We start from the raw sequence: 17041 nt of genomic DNA, 5'->3' as shown, positions 1-17041 counted from the left end.
ACAGCAATGCAATCATACGAGTTTCAAAAAAAGAGAAAGAAATATACGGATACCTGAAAAATGTTGATTATATAACATAGCAGCTAGAGCTAGCAGTTGTATGAAAGTGAAGGCAATAGTGGGAGAGGAGATGTTTTAACAAAAAACAACATACTGAGTAGTAGTAGTAGTAGTAGTAGTAGTGGTAATAGTAGAAGTGATACTAGTTGTAGTAGTAGTAGTAGTAGTAGTAGTTATAGAAAAGCGTCAGTTAGTCATGCAAAAACCAACACCGTTGGAAGAAGTAGAAGCAGTAAAATGAGGATTAAGAGTTAGTATCAGTTTGTAAAGAACTACAAATCCAACAAATGGAGGGAGATGTATTCCTGCTAAAACCATCGCAATTCTCTTAAAGAAGGGAAACAGGAGTGGTAGGAGGAGTGGTAGGAGGAGAGGGAGGAGGAGAGGGAGATTTTACACAAGAACAAACAAGATGGGTGAGGAAGATAGACAGGATTGTAGAAAGATGAGGAAGGTGGGAAGAACTAACTGTACCAAAGACAGACAAAATATCAATTATCATGAAGCCAAGGGAACCTCTGCTAGAAATAGTAGCCAAATAACCCTCAAATCATGCCCTACTGTCTTAACCCTTTAGCATTTAAACCGGCCGTGTCCAGCCTAAATATTTTCCTCGTTTTATGTTCAAATTGACCAGATCCTGCCTCTCACACCTACCCTACAATGTCATTCGAAAAATAACAATCATGTCATCAAAATCCTGAAGCTACAAGATAATGTAGGATTAATTCAAAAGCAATGCAGGTAAATAAGCATTACATTTGATGGAATAACCTGAATGCTAAAAGGTTAAGAAAAAGACATTACAGAATGCAGCTCAGGATAGAGCATTACTAAGAAAGGTGGAATAGTCAGGGCTTGAAACCATGACACTGTCATCCATCTTTGAGGAAAAGTCTGCTGGCTCAACACTAATTAAATTAATTATGAGAGTAAACAGTTGACAGTTGCAGCATTTCTAGGTCTCGTTATTCAACGGGACCTCAATTATAAATACACATATCCACACCAGGGAGTATTTAACCAACCCTATAGCAGTGGTTCTCAACCATTTCTTTCCTATGGTCCCTTTTGATCCCTATTTTATTCAGATGGACCCTCATGATTTGTCGTTTAAAAAAGGTTTCCTTTTACATCTTAATACTTAAATAATATTACTCTTTACTCTTTTACTCGTTTCAGTCATTTGACTGCGGCCATGCTGGAGCACCGCCTTTTAGTTGAGCAAATCGACCCCAAAACTTATTCTTTGTAAGCCTAGTACTTATTCTATCGGCTTCTTTTGCCGAACCGCTAAGTTACGGGGACGTAAACACACCAGCATCGGTTGTTGAGTGATGCTGGGGGGACAAACACAGACACACAAACATATACACACACATATATATATATATATATATATATATATATATACATACATACATACATATATATATACAACAGGCTTCTTTCAGTTTCCATCTACCAAATCCACTCACAAGGCTTTGGTCAGCCCGAGGCTATAGTAGAAGACACCTGCCCAAGGTGCCACGCAGTGGGACTGAACCCGGAACCATGTGGTTGGTAAGCAAGTTACTCACCACACAGCCACTCCTACGCCTGGAATTTTAATATTTTATGTATTGTAGGAGAATGATGGACTATCTCATCGAAGATAGCATATGAGTGTTGAGGTTTTGCCAAATGACCAGCACAAATGACTTGGTTTATAGTGGTCAGGTGTTCGTGTTGCACATTAGCTCACTCCCTCCATCAAACTGACATTGTCTGAACAGGTGCACGGTGTACCACGTGTCAGGTGTGGAAGAGATCGCAGAACAATGCAAGACTGAAGTGTTTTGCTCAAGAACACAACAGACCACCAGGCCAAGGAATTGAAACCGTGATCTCGCAATTGCAAGTACCACACCTCAACCACCAGGCCATAGAAGTATAACCAATTTATTGCTCAACAAAATCTTATATAGACCCCCACCAAGGGTCATGTGGAGCCTGGTTGAGAACCATTGCTCTGGGGTCCACTTCCTTCTCAGCTGTGCAAAGTCAGATCTAAACCCAGTGATGTATCAGTGACATCCAAAACTAAATCTTTCAGACATCATTTCACAAGACACAATTAAGGTAACCACAACTGGGTTGCTGAACCTATTAGAAATAATAGTTAAATCTCCATCGAATCATACATTTCTCTCTTAAATAAGGATAAAGATAATGCAGTTCTACAAACCCCTAAAAAAGAAGGGATGGTCATGACTGAGACATCCCTGATTGTAAGTTTGATTGAGCAGAGGTAACACATAGCTAAACAACAATAATATACAATAAACTAACAGGGAAGCTTCTTTTATGCTGTACAACTTGTTAGAAATAGCAGCCAAAAGTCCTTCAAATTTCACCCTACAAACTTAAAATGAGGAAGGGCACATTAGCAGAGCTAACAGGGAAGCATCTTTTATGATGTACAACTTGTTAGAAATAGCAGCCAAAAGTCCTTCAAATTCCACCTTACAATCTTAAAATGAGGAAGGGCACGTTAGCAGAGCTAACAGAGAAGCCTCTTTTATGCTGTACAACTTGTTAGAAACAGCAGCCAAAAGTCCTTCAAATTTCACCCTACAATCTTAAAATGAGGAAGGACACATTAGCAGAGCTAACAGAGAAGCCTCTTTAAGGTTTGTGCAACCTGATAGAAATAGCAGCCAAATGTCCCTCTAATCCTATTCTTCCACCTTAAAATGAGGAAGGAGATGCTAAATAATGTAGTCCTTGATAGACCATATCTCAAAAAGAGAAGACATGACGATTGCAACAAACATGCCTTTAATTATAGATCTGTTTAGAGTAGAGACAGAACTTGATGGCAATCAGGGAGTATTCAGGTCATGCTACAGTCTACTTTCTGTCATTTTTAGAAAGTCTGATCTAAGCAACAAACAAGATGACACTGGTATATTCTAAGACACAGCTCCAGGTTCACTGAAAGAAGCCACTACAAAATGTGCATAGGAAGAGCAAACCATTGCACTCTAAGTGTAGTATGATGGTTTCTGCCATGACCACCACTGCAGACCAATATTCAGGACAATTATTATTCTACTCATTAACTTTAAAAAAATATTACAACTTTGACACATTGATGAGGAAAAGAACAAAACTAAACTAAACAGGTCAGAAACCATTTCTACAAATGAAAACTTAAGTTTCTTGGAAATGGGTGCAGAGACACAGGGTGCGGGGTACGAATAGTTGGGTGTATGTGGAGAAGGAGGGCAGGGGGCAAAGGTCAACAGAAATGGATGGAAGGAGGAGGAAAACAAATTTTAGAAAGTTTAAAAACCCAGCAATCACTATGGATTATATAGATATGTTATATATATATATATATATATAGATAAATAAATATAATATATATATATATATATATATACACACATATAGGTATATGTTAAATGTTTGATCCATACCACCACCTGCAAATTTCTCATCACGTACGCTATCCACACATAAAGTGGGAGGAGAAGGAGAAGGAGGAGGAGACGTGGGGGAGCAGACCCCATTTTCTGGAAACAAAAACAGAGGTAGTTTCGTTCATATATATACAATAATGAGTGTTTATTTATGTGTCAGAATGTATGTATGTGTGTGTGAGTGTATGAGTTTGTAATAGGTTCTTATATGCAAATGTATGCTTTTGTAGAGGCTTTGTGTGTGAGAGAAAGAGTGTGTGTGTGTATGTGTGATGTAATGAATGTACTGAACATCAATAATAAGTTTGTGAAGTTGTACATTAACTTCATAAAAATAATTCATTGATGATGTACAAACAATGTACATATATATATAACATTTGTAAACAATATAGAAAATATGGAACAAGTTTATAACGATCAATTGACTAGAATGACAAAAAAAAAAAATTTAAACAACATAAAAATAAGAATTTGGCAATGCTCTCCAGATTAGTGGTATATATTTCTTTACTACCCACAAGGGGCTAAACACAGAGGGGACAAACAAGGATAAATGGATTAAATCGATTACATCGACCCCAGTGCATAACTAGTACTTAATTTATCAACCCTGAAAGGATGAAAGGCAAAGTCGACCTCGGCGGAATTCGAACTCGTAACGTAACGACAGACGAAATACCTATTTCTTTATTACCCACAAGGGGCTAAACACAGAGGGGGACAAACAAGGACAGACATAGGTATTAAGTCGATTACATCGACCCCAGGGTGTAACTGGTACTTAATTTATCGACCCCGAAAGGATGAAAGGCAAAGTCGACCTCGGCGGAATTCGAACTCGTAACGTAACGACAGACGAAATACCGCTAAGCATTTCGCCCGACATGCTAACGATTCTGCCAGCTCACCGCTAGATTAGTAGTATACTACTGCTGTCTAACAGGTTTCATTTGGCTGCCATGGCCATTGAGTCAACACCGGTTACAGTATAAGCTTCAAACGCAAGATCCGTATGATGTCCAGAAATATTTTTTTCATGCTCAGAAATGCTGATGCGTGGAAATAAACTACCGACATCAGTTGTTAGGTGTCAAGACTACAACATCCTTCAAAACTTGCAGACTTCATGAAATTCGCCAACAGAGAACCTGATACCTCTTCCCTCATTTTGCTTTTAAGTGACGCATTCACTGTCCACCTCCTGCACATTATTCTAGGTACTGTTCATGCACTTTTAGCTACTTTTGTTGACGTATTGTAGTACGCTGAGAGTACTGCAAACAATAATTTCATTATTATTTCATTAGAAATTACAATAATTAAAGACAAAGTAGATGATTCTGTGACAATGATTCTTCTCTGAAAGAAGAAAGTTTAGTCTTTAGCAGTTTTCTCTTACAATCATAACTTTTATGGAGTTTCCACAAATTTGGGTGACGGGGTAAAATATAACACAGTAAATCTGAACCCAAATACGTGTAATTTGGTATATGTTTATTACAATTTTAAAACAACATTTGATATATTATAAAAAAAATTTTTATCTTCTCCATCTCTAACGAGCGGAAATACTGTCTACTAATGTGTATCAACAATGGATTCCATTATAATGACAATACTTTCATGAAACAATCGTAAGATGCTTTAATTAACAAATTCTTAATCTGTCATGTTTCATATATTTTTGTGTATATTTTTAATACAATACTATTCTAGACATATATATCTTCGCGAGAAATCTTTTTGATATTGAATTTCATGCTATTATTTCAAAATACAGTATATATAATTGTTCGTATTAATGTCTAAATACTTTATAGTATTAATATTTTTGATATTTTATACAAAGAGCATGCATTATAAGTTCAGTGTGTAATATTCTAACAGAATATATTTAATTAATGATATATATTTATCACAAGTTATGCAAATGTAACGGTTATGTGACTATAGCATGAAGCATAGTAAAACTGATCATATTTAGGCCCAAATATTCTATCAGTTTTACATTCATACTAACCAGATCCAGCCTCTCACACCTACCCTACAATGTCATTCTAAAAATAATGACATCATTGAAATCTCGAAGCTACAAAATAATGCGTGATTAATTCAAAACAATGTGAATAAATAAGCATTGCATTTGATAAAGTAATCTAAACGCTAAGGGCTGAACTGATATTTTCAAAATATTACCCCTTCACAGGTGTTCATCCTCACAGACCCTATACTGTGTAACAACTTCATAGACTGACGTCATAAAATGAGGAAGCAAAGATGGCACTCTTAGCTTCTTCAAATGCCAATCACCACTCTCAGACTACATACTGTCAACTACCAGATTTTCCAGCATACAGGTCGACAAAGTACGAATGTCAGCTGAAAAGTTCAGAGGCTGACTATGAAGGTGTGATGCTAGAACTGTGAAATCTTGCAAGCATTAATTCCACTTTTCTTATTAATAACTGCATTGTTTCTTTCCAGGTAAACTGACATCTCAGTGTCCAAAGAAGACTTCAAAAGTAACTAGTAGTAACTTCTCTTGAAAATGCACAAAATATGGCATCTTGGTATTATCAAATACTTGCTGGAAAAGGGTTCAGATCCTAAGTTCATTTGTGTGGACATGGTTGCTACATTAGAGAATGATGCTCCAGCTTTATCAACACTGCAAAAGCAAGCAGCTGAATTTAAGAGAGGAAAAGAGAGTCTTGAAGAGGACTCAAGGTCTCGATATCCTACAACTGCCGCCACTGAGGATGGCACTCCAGCTTTATCAACACTGCAAAAGTAAGCAGCTGAATTTAAGAGAGAAAGGGAGAGTCTTGAAGATGACCCCAAGGTCTGGACATCATACAGCTGTCACCATTTAGGAAAACATTGATTGCATTCACCACATTGCATTCACCAATTAGAGGATGATGCTCCAGCTTTATCAACACTGCAAAGTGGGCAGCTGAATTTAAGAGTAACAGGGAGAGTCTTAAAGATGGCTCAAGGTCTGGACATTCTGCAACTGCCACCACCAAGGAAAACATTGTGTTCACCACATGGAGATGGATGACAGACAAATCTTCTTCACAATCTTTCCAAGTTCTGCCACATTTCACCTGAAACTTTCGATCCACCAAAGCAACATCTTTTGGTTGTAGATTTCAATCTACAAAATTTAACTCATTTGCCAAAAAATACAATATTTTTTTCTATCATGACAATATAATAAACAAACAAAAAAATAACAGCAAAATGAGAAGAATTTTTTTTTCTTTTTTTAAGTAGAGGAGGTAAGGAATAAAAAAGCATGTAGGGTGGAGAGAGGTCAGAAATCATGAAATATTTACCTGGTTCATTCTCCTCTGGGTCAGCTTCAGGAGTCTGACAGAGGTAGGCCAATTTACTGTTCACTAAAATATCGTTGATGGATAGTTTTGAAGGTGATTCGGGGTTGATTAGAATTACATGACAAACTTTGTTATCTAAAGAGTTGGGGGAGAGAAAAAGAAGAAAACAGAAAAACAAAACATGAAAAGTAAAAAGTTAAAAAACAAGACAGGGAAGTATCTGGAATAGACATCAAGGTTGTATTGACAGTGTCTGAGAGAAAGGGAGACACTGAAAAGGTAGAAAGACAGATCAATCAATTAATATATGAAAAAAGAAAAAGCATTTTTATATCTTCAATAGTATTTGAAAGTAAGTGTTAATTTTTGTTCAAAGATAAGGCCTATAAATAATTTTAATAATTATTTCTACCACAAGAAGGGCTGAAATTTTAGGAGAGGGGACCAGATTACACCTGACCCCAGTGCTCAACTGATACTTATTCTATGGACTCTGAAATGATGAAAAGCACAGTTGACCTCAGCAATTTGAATTCATCATCATCATCGTTTAACATCCGCTTTCCACGCTGGCATGGGTTGGACGGTTTGACTGAGGGCTGGTAAGCCAGAAAGCTGCACCAGTCTCCAATCTGATCTGGCAAAGTTTCTACAGCTGGATGCACAGGAGCCAGTCCAACGGCACTGGCAACGACCATGTTGGAATTGCGCTTTTTTTTTACATGCCACTGGCACAGGAGCCAGTCAGTGGCCCTGGCTACAATCACACTTAAATGGTGCATTTAATGTTCCACTGGCACGGGTGCCTGGTGCTTTTAACATTCCATAGGCAGTGTGTAATTTTAATAATGATTGTGGAATGTATGTGAAGGTGCATGGCTCAGTGGTTAGAGCATCGAGCTTACGATCGTGAGGTTGAGTTCGAATCCCGGACCAGGCTGCGTGTTGTGTTCTTGAGCAAGACACTTTATTTCATGTTGCTTCAGTTCACTCAGCTGTAGAAATGAGTTGCGACGTCACTGGTACCAAGCTGTATCGGCCGTTGCCTTTCCCTTGGATAACACTGGTGGTGTGGAGAGAGGAGGCCGGTATGCATGGGCGACTGCTGGTCTTCCATAAACAACCTTGCCCGGACTTGTGCCTGGGAGGGTAACTTTCTAGGCGCAATCCCACAGTCAGTCATGACCGAGGGGAGTCTCAGCATGTATGTATGCACTGTGAGAAAGTGTGTGTGTGTGTGTGTGTGTAAGATAAGGGGAGACTGAAGGAAAAAGAAAAAAACCCAGTGATGTGACAAGTTGACAATGTTTTTGTTCTTTACACTAACACTTCTACTCGACTACAACTCCAATATAACTTTCAATTTTGCTACATCACTTTTCTTCACTCATCCATATTCTATCCCTAAAGGGACTTCAGACCCAAGATTTTGTGCGTTATTCAAAATTGCATCTGGGCCTTCCTATGAAATTTGATAAAGACTAAGAAATGAGAACACTGTTTCAAGACATACAAACAAACATTGATGTTTTTAGATACAGAATTGCTAGCATGGAAAACGGACGCTAAATGATAATGATGATTATTTTCGTAAAGATATGAGTGTCGTTAGCAGTGAAGGGTGGAAATGATATCGAGCCACAAAATTAATGTAATTTTACATTAAATAACAAATTTAACTGAACTAAACACAAAAATGTTAAACAACCACAGAATTTACCAATTAACACTGTTTTAGCTTGAAGTTGATCCTGAGCAAGAGCTCCAAATTCCTGCTTTGAAGCTTCAAAGTCTGTTTCCTCCTGATGAGAGAGAGAAAATAATCGATTAATTATAGAATCATCACAGTCATTTAACAAGCATTAGCTTTTTTTTTTTGTTTTTTTTTTCCTCTTTTGAGAGGTTGGTAAATCATCAAAAGCGCCAAACTTGTTATTTTCAATGAGCCTCACAGAGGCAATGACAAGTGACCAAGACCTCTGGCGATATGGCCCGTGTTTGAAAAGACCCATCAGACCAAGTGAAACTGCAGTCATGGCTGATGCTGGTGTCGCATAACAGGCACCCGTGCCAGTGGCACATAAAAAGCACCCTCCAAACGTTGGACCTCACAGAGGTGATAAATGACCGAGACCTTTGGTGATATGCTGTTCCTGAGAAGACTCACCAAGCCAAGTGAAATCGTAGTTGTGGCCAATGCTGATATTACATAACTGGCATGTAAAAAGGTACCCGTTACACTTTTGGAGTGGTTGGCATTAGAAAGGGCATCCAGCTGTAGAAACCATGACAAATCAGAGTGGAACCTGGTGCAGCTCTCCAGCTTACCAGATTCAGTCAAACTGTCTAACCCATGCCAGCATGGAAAGCAGATGTTAAATGAGGATGATGATTTTCATGCCTATCCTACAGATGGCATCCATCTGTAAAATCATGCCAAAACTGACCTCACCTGTGCTGGTGCCATGTAAAATGTACTCAGTCCACTCTACAGGGTAACTGGTGTTAAGAACAGCACAGCTCCCATGACTTTAGGAAACATTTTTTCACGCTGAGAGTTGCTGAAGCATGGAACAAACTGCTGGCATCAGTTGTTAGTTGTCAGAGCACTGCATCCTTCAAAACTTCCATGCTTCCTGAGATTCGCCAACACTACACTTGATTTTCACCCCTCCATATACACGCAACTATGTATCTGACTCATACATTGTTCGCTTTCCAGACATTTGTACATTACTGCATATACTTTATACACACTTTCTGACAAGTTGTGGAGCACCTGAGCACTGTATACAATAATTTCATTATTATTATTATAGGAAGGGCATCCTGCTGTAAAAACCATGCCAAAACAGATACAGTAAGCTGGTGTAGTCTTCTACCTGGCTGGCCCCTGTCACACTGTCCAACCTATGCCAGCATGGAAGGTGGACATTAAATGATGATAATGATGATGATTTACCATGCGTATTGTTAAACATGGTTGTATGGTCATGAGTTCAATACCTGAAAGTACATTGTGTCCTTGAGCAAGACACTTTATTACACATTGCTCCAGTCCACTCAGCTGGCAAAAATGAGCAGTACCTGTATTTCAAAGGCCCAGCCTTGTTGCATCAGAATATGTTGAATCTCCCCTGAGAACTACATTAACCCCATAACAACGGTTGACATGAATTTACGTGCGCTGTGTACTCGCTTTGAATCAGATGACGAAAATATACGCAGCCCTATCTGCTGTGATTTTGTACCCGTTTGTCTAACAGTTGATATAAATAACCGCTATCACTCATGGAATTAATAATAGAGGCCACCGTGCAAATTTCAAGGAATCTGACAGGTTTGTTAGACTCTTCATGTAAATATTTCCAACTCAGTTTGTGACTTCATCACCGTAATATAAGGTTGTCCCAAAAGTTTGTAGAAAGTCTTGGAAAATAATAGTCTTTATTTTGAGGAATAATTTTTGTTGTTTTTGTTAGTACTTGGCGAGTAAAAATTCACTTTTCGCAAGTGTTTACGAACTTTTGGGACAACCTAATAGTATAAAAGCAGCAGATTAGGCGGTTACACTATCATTTCCACTACGACTTCCTATCAAATTCGTACATGTTCAGCAAATACTTCTGGTCCTTCATGGAATTTACAGTCACATCCAGCCATGCCAGTTTCATTGAATTTATGGTCCTCGCAGTGATGACAGTTTACGTAAATAAACAGTGCATGCTTTAAAGCGATTGGCATAAATATACGCTGAACCATTGTCGAGCACTAATTTGCTGATCTCAGCTAAGATGATTACCATCAGTGCAACCTAGTTGCCTGATGAAAAAACTGTTGTCATGGGGTTATGGGTACGTGTGTCTTATGGAGTGCTCAGCCACTTGCATGTGAACTTAACAAGCTGACTGTTCTGTTGAGTGGATCCACTGCAACCATTGTCATCATAATCGATGGAGTGACAGTGTACCTTGTTTGCATGGGTCAGATGGTATTTTGGTGGAGCAGGATTTTCTACAACCAGATGCCCTTCCTGCTGCCAACCCACACCTGTTTCAATGTAAGGGTGACAGAGAGAAAAGATGCAACAGAGAATATGTATGTGTGTGTGTGTGTGTGTATGAGACAGACAGACAGTGACTGACTGACTGAGAAGAATCGGTTCAAAGAGTGGCAAAAGGTTAGAGTTCAATAAAGCCAAACCCCCAACCAAAACAACAACAATATGAAACTGAAAGTCCTACCTGTGGTGGTATGAGTTGAAACAATGCACAGAGAATAGCCTGAGCAGGATAGTGGGCAACAGAGGTGGGCAGTTTGGTGATTCGGTCAATAGAAACCCTCTCTGTGTTACCATAATCCACATAGTATACTTCTACTTCTCCCTGTAAAGCAATCATGAAACCGGATGGTTTAGAGACAGGCGACAAACAGACAGACTGATAGAGAAAGAGGCAGGCTAAATTGACAGACAGACAAACAGGTAGGGAGATGTGAGAAAGGCAGAGTGGTAGAGAGACAGGAAAATAAATGGACTGAGAGAGAGAGAGAGAGAAATACAGGGAGGGAGACTAAATACACTGATAGGCAGGGAGAGAGGGATAAACTAAATAGACAGACTGGTAGACTAGAAAAAAACAGAGCTGAGAAATAAGAAAAACATAGAAGGAGAAAGCAGTAAAGAGAAATAATCAGGTAATCAAAGAGAGAATGACAGGTTTCTCTATCCTGTGGCATGAAAAATTATGATTGTAAATGATAGAAGATACCATATCTTCTGGCATACAAGTCAACGTAGCATGTAAGTTGAGGTAGATTTTTCAATCAGAAAAGAGAAAAAAAAATCAAAGTTTATAATCAGAAGTCAATCCCCTGTGTCACAAATAACTATTCTACCAAAGGTGTCTTTTTCTTTGCAGGTATTTTCAGGATTTTATTCAGACTTCAGGACATCAAGATATTGGGATGGATCGGATCATCGGCACTTGTATAGGGAACGGGGGTGAGGGGGGGTTGAGACAGGAGATATCACAGCAGGATGAAAAGTCAAAATCAAAAAAAAAGGACAACTTTTCATTTGAAATAATAATTATAATCAAATAGATTTTTGATATTTGCTTTTATCAACAATTAAAATCACACATCAACATGGATGCAAAGTAAATATCAAGAGAATTAAAAGCTAATTAAAATTTTTGTTATGTGCTATCATAGTGGACCTGAAGTGTAAACCTACAAACATCATTACTATTTTTTTTTCCAATCCTTGTGCATTTGACATGGAATTTTTGGTCCTCGAAAGTAGTCTTGCTGTATAAGTTCACCTGCCACTTTTTGGCTGAAAATTTTTGATCTGAAAAATTTGACTTGTCTGACGGAAAACATGTAGATGGAAGGTAAAAAAAACAACGACGATGACAAAGAGAACTACATGGGGGTTGGGGGAGATGTTAAGATGAAAATAAAAACCTTTTCGTCATCAATGTCTAAAATAGATGCTCTGTACCAGGCATCATTGTCGGAGTACTGCGCAACACAAAATCCACCAATCTGCAGAGCTTTTATATCCACATGACGTTTCTGGAAATAAACAAAGTCAAACATATTTTAAAAACACATTGACTGGTAGGTTACCAGAATTGATTAAAACAGAACCCAGTATTGTGGCGTAAGTTTGTTGACTGATCAGATAAAATGTCTAGTGCCATATAGATCCCTAAACGCTAAAATAACACTAACCCTGCTGGTTAATTCTTCTTTGTCCTCTAATATTCGTGGCCTCCAATCCATCCTATACCTCATTGCCTATAAACATATACACCAAACAACCTTGTTCCTCTCAGAAACATATTTATCTTTCTCTCTCTCTCTCTTTCTTTCTCATTCCTCATTTATAGTCCAGGTCTCCTGTCTAGACAGCACTCCAAACTTGACCTTCACACTGAAAGTTGGAATCTGTGCACATAAAGATTCCACTTTACCTACCACTCACCTATATACTAGCAACTTTGTCCAAAAATTTCGCCGTATAGGAAAATTCACCGAAAGACAAATACCTCATGTGGGCAATGATAAAGCATATCCATATCATCATCTTCATTTAACGTCCACTCTCAATGCTGGTATGGGTTAGATGGTTTGCCTGGAACTGATGACATGGAGAGTTGCACCAGGTTCCAGTCTGATTTGGCATGGTCTCTACAGCTGGATGCCCTTCCTAAAGCCAACCACTCCAGGAGTGTAATGGGTGCTTTTACATGTCACTGGCAACAACCACAACTACGATTCACATGGCACCAGTAATGACCACAATTATGATGCACAAATGCACAAAGAAAAAAAATAGGCACAGGGTTCCGGGTTCAGTCCCAGTGCGTAGCACCTCGGGCAAGTGTCTTCTACTATAGCCTCAAGCCGACCAAAGGCCTTGTGAATGGATTTGATAGACGGAAACTGAAAGAAGCCCATCGTATATATGTATATATGTACCATACCATAATACTTGTATCAGAACACATTACACAGCACCATGGCTGTGTGGTAAGAAGCTTGCTTCCCAACCACATGGTTTCAGGTTCAGTCCCACTGCATGGCACCTTTGACGAGCACCTTCTACAACAACCTTGGGCCAACCAAGACCTTGTGAGTGGATTCGGTAGACAAATCTGAAAGAAATGTGTGTGTTTGTTTGTCCCCCCCCCCCCGCCCATCATCAGTTAACCTGTGCTGGTGTGCTTATGTCCGCATGACTTAATGGTTCAGCAAAAGAGACCCAACAGAGCAAGTACCAAGTTTGAAACAACAATAAATAAGTACTAGGACCAATTCATTCAACTAAAAGTTCTACAAGGCGGTGTCCCAGCATGGCCGCAGTCCAATGACTGAAACAAGGAAAAGATAAAAAAGACATCAGAGTAGCACATGTAGCATACCATAAAATCTCATACACACAGACTTACCTGACAGTGAAGGTTCAGTTCAGCATCAATCTCCTGAATACAACTGGTCTCATAGTGGACATAGAATTGGGCAGCTGAGTAGATAAAGCTGACATAGACATTGAGTACAGATCTGCAATAAAAAAAGAAAGTAACCAGGGTGTCATTGCTGGAGTATAGTACCCTGCTGGGCACTAGTAATGGGGGCAATGTCATCTGTTTTATATCATTGAACCCTCCCCCCAACCACCACCCCCAGTACCACCATCATCATCGTCAGGTAGCCCTGAACCAGTTCAGCTATGACCAGCAGACAACCATCAACATTATCTCAGGTGGTTACCAAGGCAGCGAGCTGGCAGAAATGTTAGCACACCAGGCAAAATGCTTAGCGGTATTTCGTCTGTCTTCACGTTCGGAGTTCAAATTCCGCTGAGGTCGACTTTGCCTTTCATCCTTTCGGGGTCGAAAAATTAAGTACCAGTTATGCACTGGGGTCGATATAATCGACTTAATCTGTTTGTCTGTCCTTGTTTGTCCCCTCTATGTTTAGCTCCTTGTGGGTAATAAAGAAACGGGTATTTCGTCTGTCTTCACGTTCTGAGTTCAAATTCCACTGAAGTTGACTTTGCCTTTCATCCTTTTGGGGGTCAAAAATTAAGTACCGGTTGCATACTGGAGTTGAGCTAATTGACTGACCCCACTCAAAAATTTCAGGCCTTGTGCCTAGAGTAGAAAAGATTATCTCAGATGGTTATCAATTTTATACAACAAAAAATTGGAGGGAGATTAGGCTACTGTTTCAGCAGCACACAAGCTCTTCCCCCATTGGTTCAGTTGTTGTTCAGCCCATATCAGCCCCTTATTGTATGGATAAATGACTAGAAGACAGTCCAGCTAAGGTCATGCTGTCGTGGTCCCTGTTATACAAATTGACCAATGTGTCTTTTTTTTTTATGTACATGGTGGGGGGTGGTTTGAAGGAGATCTGGGTGCTGGGGCCCACATAGAAAGCACCTGTACTGGTGCTACATAAATGCACCCATTCCAGTGTTCCATAAAAGCACCCAGTACCCTCTGTAAAGTGGTTGGTGTTAGGAAGGGCATCCAGCCATAAAAACCCATGCCAAAGCAGACATGAGGCGTGGGCAGCTACTGTCAAACTGTGCAACCCATGCCAGAATGGAAAAACAGACATCAAATAATGATGATGATGATTGGCCATTATAATTAGGAAGTCAAATTAATCAAGTAACGAGGTCTCACGTTGTCAGTAATTGTAGGTGGAGGGGATAGTGGCGGTGGAGTCATGGTGAAATAGCAGTGGTGGTGTGGTAGTAGCTGTGGTACTACAATGATGAGAATTCGGTGATAGAGGAGGAGGAAGAGGAAAGAGGTAGAGGGGGAGGCTGAGGAAAGAGCAGAAGGCAGAATAAAGAGGAGGAGGATGAAATGTAAACTTACCCGACTGGTAACAAATCAGCATGTTTTATTTCAACTTCCTTAACAAATGAAATGAAACAAAGAAAAGAGAGACAAGAAATTAATTGTACTTTTAATTAAGACTAGCAGTATTGCCCGGCGTTGCTCGGGTTTGTAAGGGAAATAACTATAAAGCATTTTTAGAGAGTCATAGCCAAAAAATGGAAAAAAAATTATGGTAAATTTTTTTTTTAGTTAAAAAGGTCAAGTTGCGTCCCCTAGACAGTCTGTGGTTTGTGTTTCTGATTCTCGACGCCATGTCGAATTTATCGATTTTTTTCAGAACTGGGGGAACTTTTCAAAGTTTTCGCTGTGTTAGTTTTGAATTATGACATTGGGCTATGTGTGTGTCAAGTTTCATCAGAATCGGTTGAAAGCCGTGGTCAGGGTGAGGGTACGAGAAAACAGACACACAGAAACACGCACAGACAAACTGCCGTTTATATATAGAGAGATATAAAAACAACACAATTTTAATATATAAGAAAGAGGACAAGAGTGCTTCCATCAGCGAAATCCACTCACAAGGCTTTGGTTGGCCCAAGGCTACAGTAGAAGACACTTGCCCAAGGTGTCATGCAGTGGGACTGAACCCGGAACCATGTGGTTGAGAGGCAAGCTTCTCATAACACAGCCACACAATAGTCTTCAGTAAATTGATAAGAAATGACAAACATGTATCAGACTTCTAACATTGAGTACTTTTATATTTTTCTACTCAAAAAATAAACAAAAACAGTATGTTGTGTGTGGGGGGAGGAGTGGCACTTAGCAAGTGTACATTATGTAAACACATGAAAGAACAACAGTTTGTACCCTCACCACCAAAATATAGATCAAATGTCACCGGTGTAGAAGAGATGATCAAATGAAGATGAAGTGTTTCCTCATTCAGGTAAACCTAAAACCGTAAGCGGCGAGCTGGTAGAAACGTTAGTTAGCACTCTGGGCGAAATGTTTAGTGGTATTTCGCCCGTTTATATAAAAGGTGGCGAGCTGGCAGGAACGTTAGCATGCAGGGCGAAATGCGTAGCCGTATTTCGTCTGCCGTTATGTTCTGAGTTCAAATTCCGCCAAATTCGACTTTGCCTTTCATCCTTTCGGGGTCGATAAATTAAGTACCAGTTACGCACTGGGGGTCGATAAATTAAGTACCAGTTACGCACTGGGATCGATGGAATCGACTTAATCCGTTTGTCTGTCCTTGTTTGTCCCCTCTGTGTTTGGCCCCATGTGGGTAGTAAAGAAATAGGTATTTCGTCTGCCATTATGTTCTGAGTTCAAATTCCACCAAGGTCGACTTTGCCTTTCATCCTTTCGGGGTCAATAAATTAAGTACCAGTTACGCACTGGGGTCGATGTAATCGACTTAATCCCTTTGTCTGTCCCCTCTATGTTTAGCGCCTTGTGGGCAATAAAGAAATAAGTAAACCTAAAACAGGGATGGGCAAACAGTTTTCTAGAAGTGAGTCACATGGTAGACAGACAATTTGTTGACAGACAGTTGGCCAACAGATAACTTACAGACAGGACAAGTGACTGATTGGACAATTTGCCGAAAGGACAATATGCTGACATTTTTTTAAAGTCTGTCACCTCATTCCATTTTTATGAAGTCCATGATCAATACTTATACATGTCAACTTATTGTCCAATTGGCGAATTGTCTGCACACGGAGCCACACAATGCATGACTCTTCAGTAGGTGTGCCACAATACTAAAAATAATTCAAAGGAATTTTTCATTAGG

At 39.4% G+C, this 17041-nt stretch overlaps 1 protein-coding gene across 3 annotated transcripts in view; it reads right to left on the bottom strand.

Moving 5' to 3' along the window:
* The window catches only part of LOC115223423 (tudor domain-containing protein 7B), a 92410-nt gene that overhangs the window by 26266 nt on the left and 49103 nt on the right, over positions 1-17041 (bottom strand). For 2 of the 3 annotated variants that reach the window (XM_029793953.2, XM_036512582.1), the window contains exons 13-19: positions 15274-15311; positions 13831-13942; positions 12341-12451; positions 11116-11256; positions 8592-8673; positions 6872-7006; positions 3525-3620 (exon numbers count right to left, since the gene is read on the bottom strand). In XM_029793953.2, coding sequence (XP_029649813.1) covers positions 3525-3620; positions 6872-7006; positions 8592-8673; positions 11116-11256; positions 12341-12451; positions 13831-13942; positions 15274-15311 — 715 coding nt within the window. The remainder of the gene's footprint in view (positions 1-3524; positions 3621-6871; positions 7007-8591; positions 8674-11115; positions 11257-12340; positions 12452-13830; positions 13943-15273; positions 15312-17041) is intronic. The other variant, XM_029793954.2, reaches the window with a different exon arrangement.

Source organism: Octopus sinensis, linkage group LG23, assembly GCF_006345805.1.
Source record: "Octopus sinensis linkage group LG23, ASM634580v1, whole genome shotgun sequence".
In the NCBI taxonomy this organism is placed as follows: Eukaryota; Metazoa; Mollusca; class Cephalopoda; order Octopoda; family Octopodidae; genus Octopus; species Octopus sinensis.
Note: the sequence above shows the minus strand (reverse complement) of the source record. Positions and strands in the feature narration are given on the sequence as shown.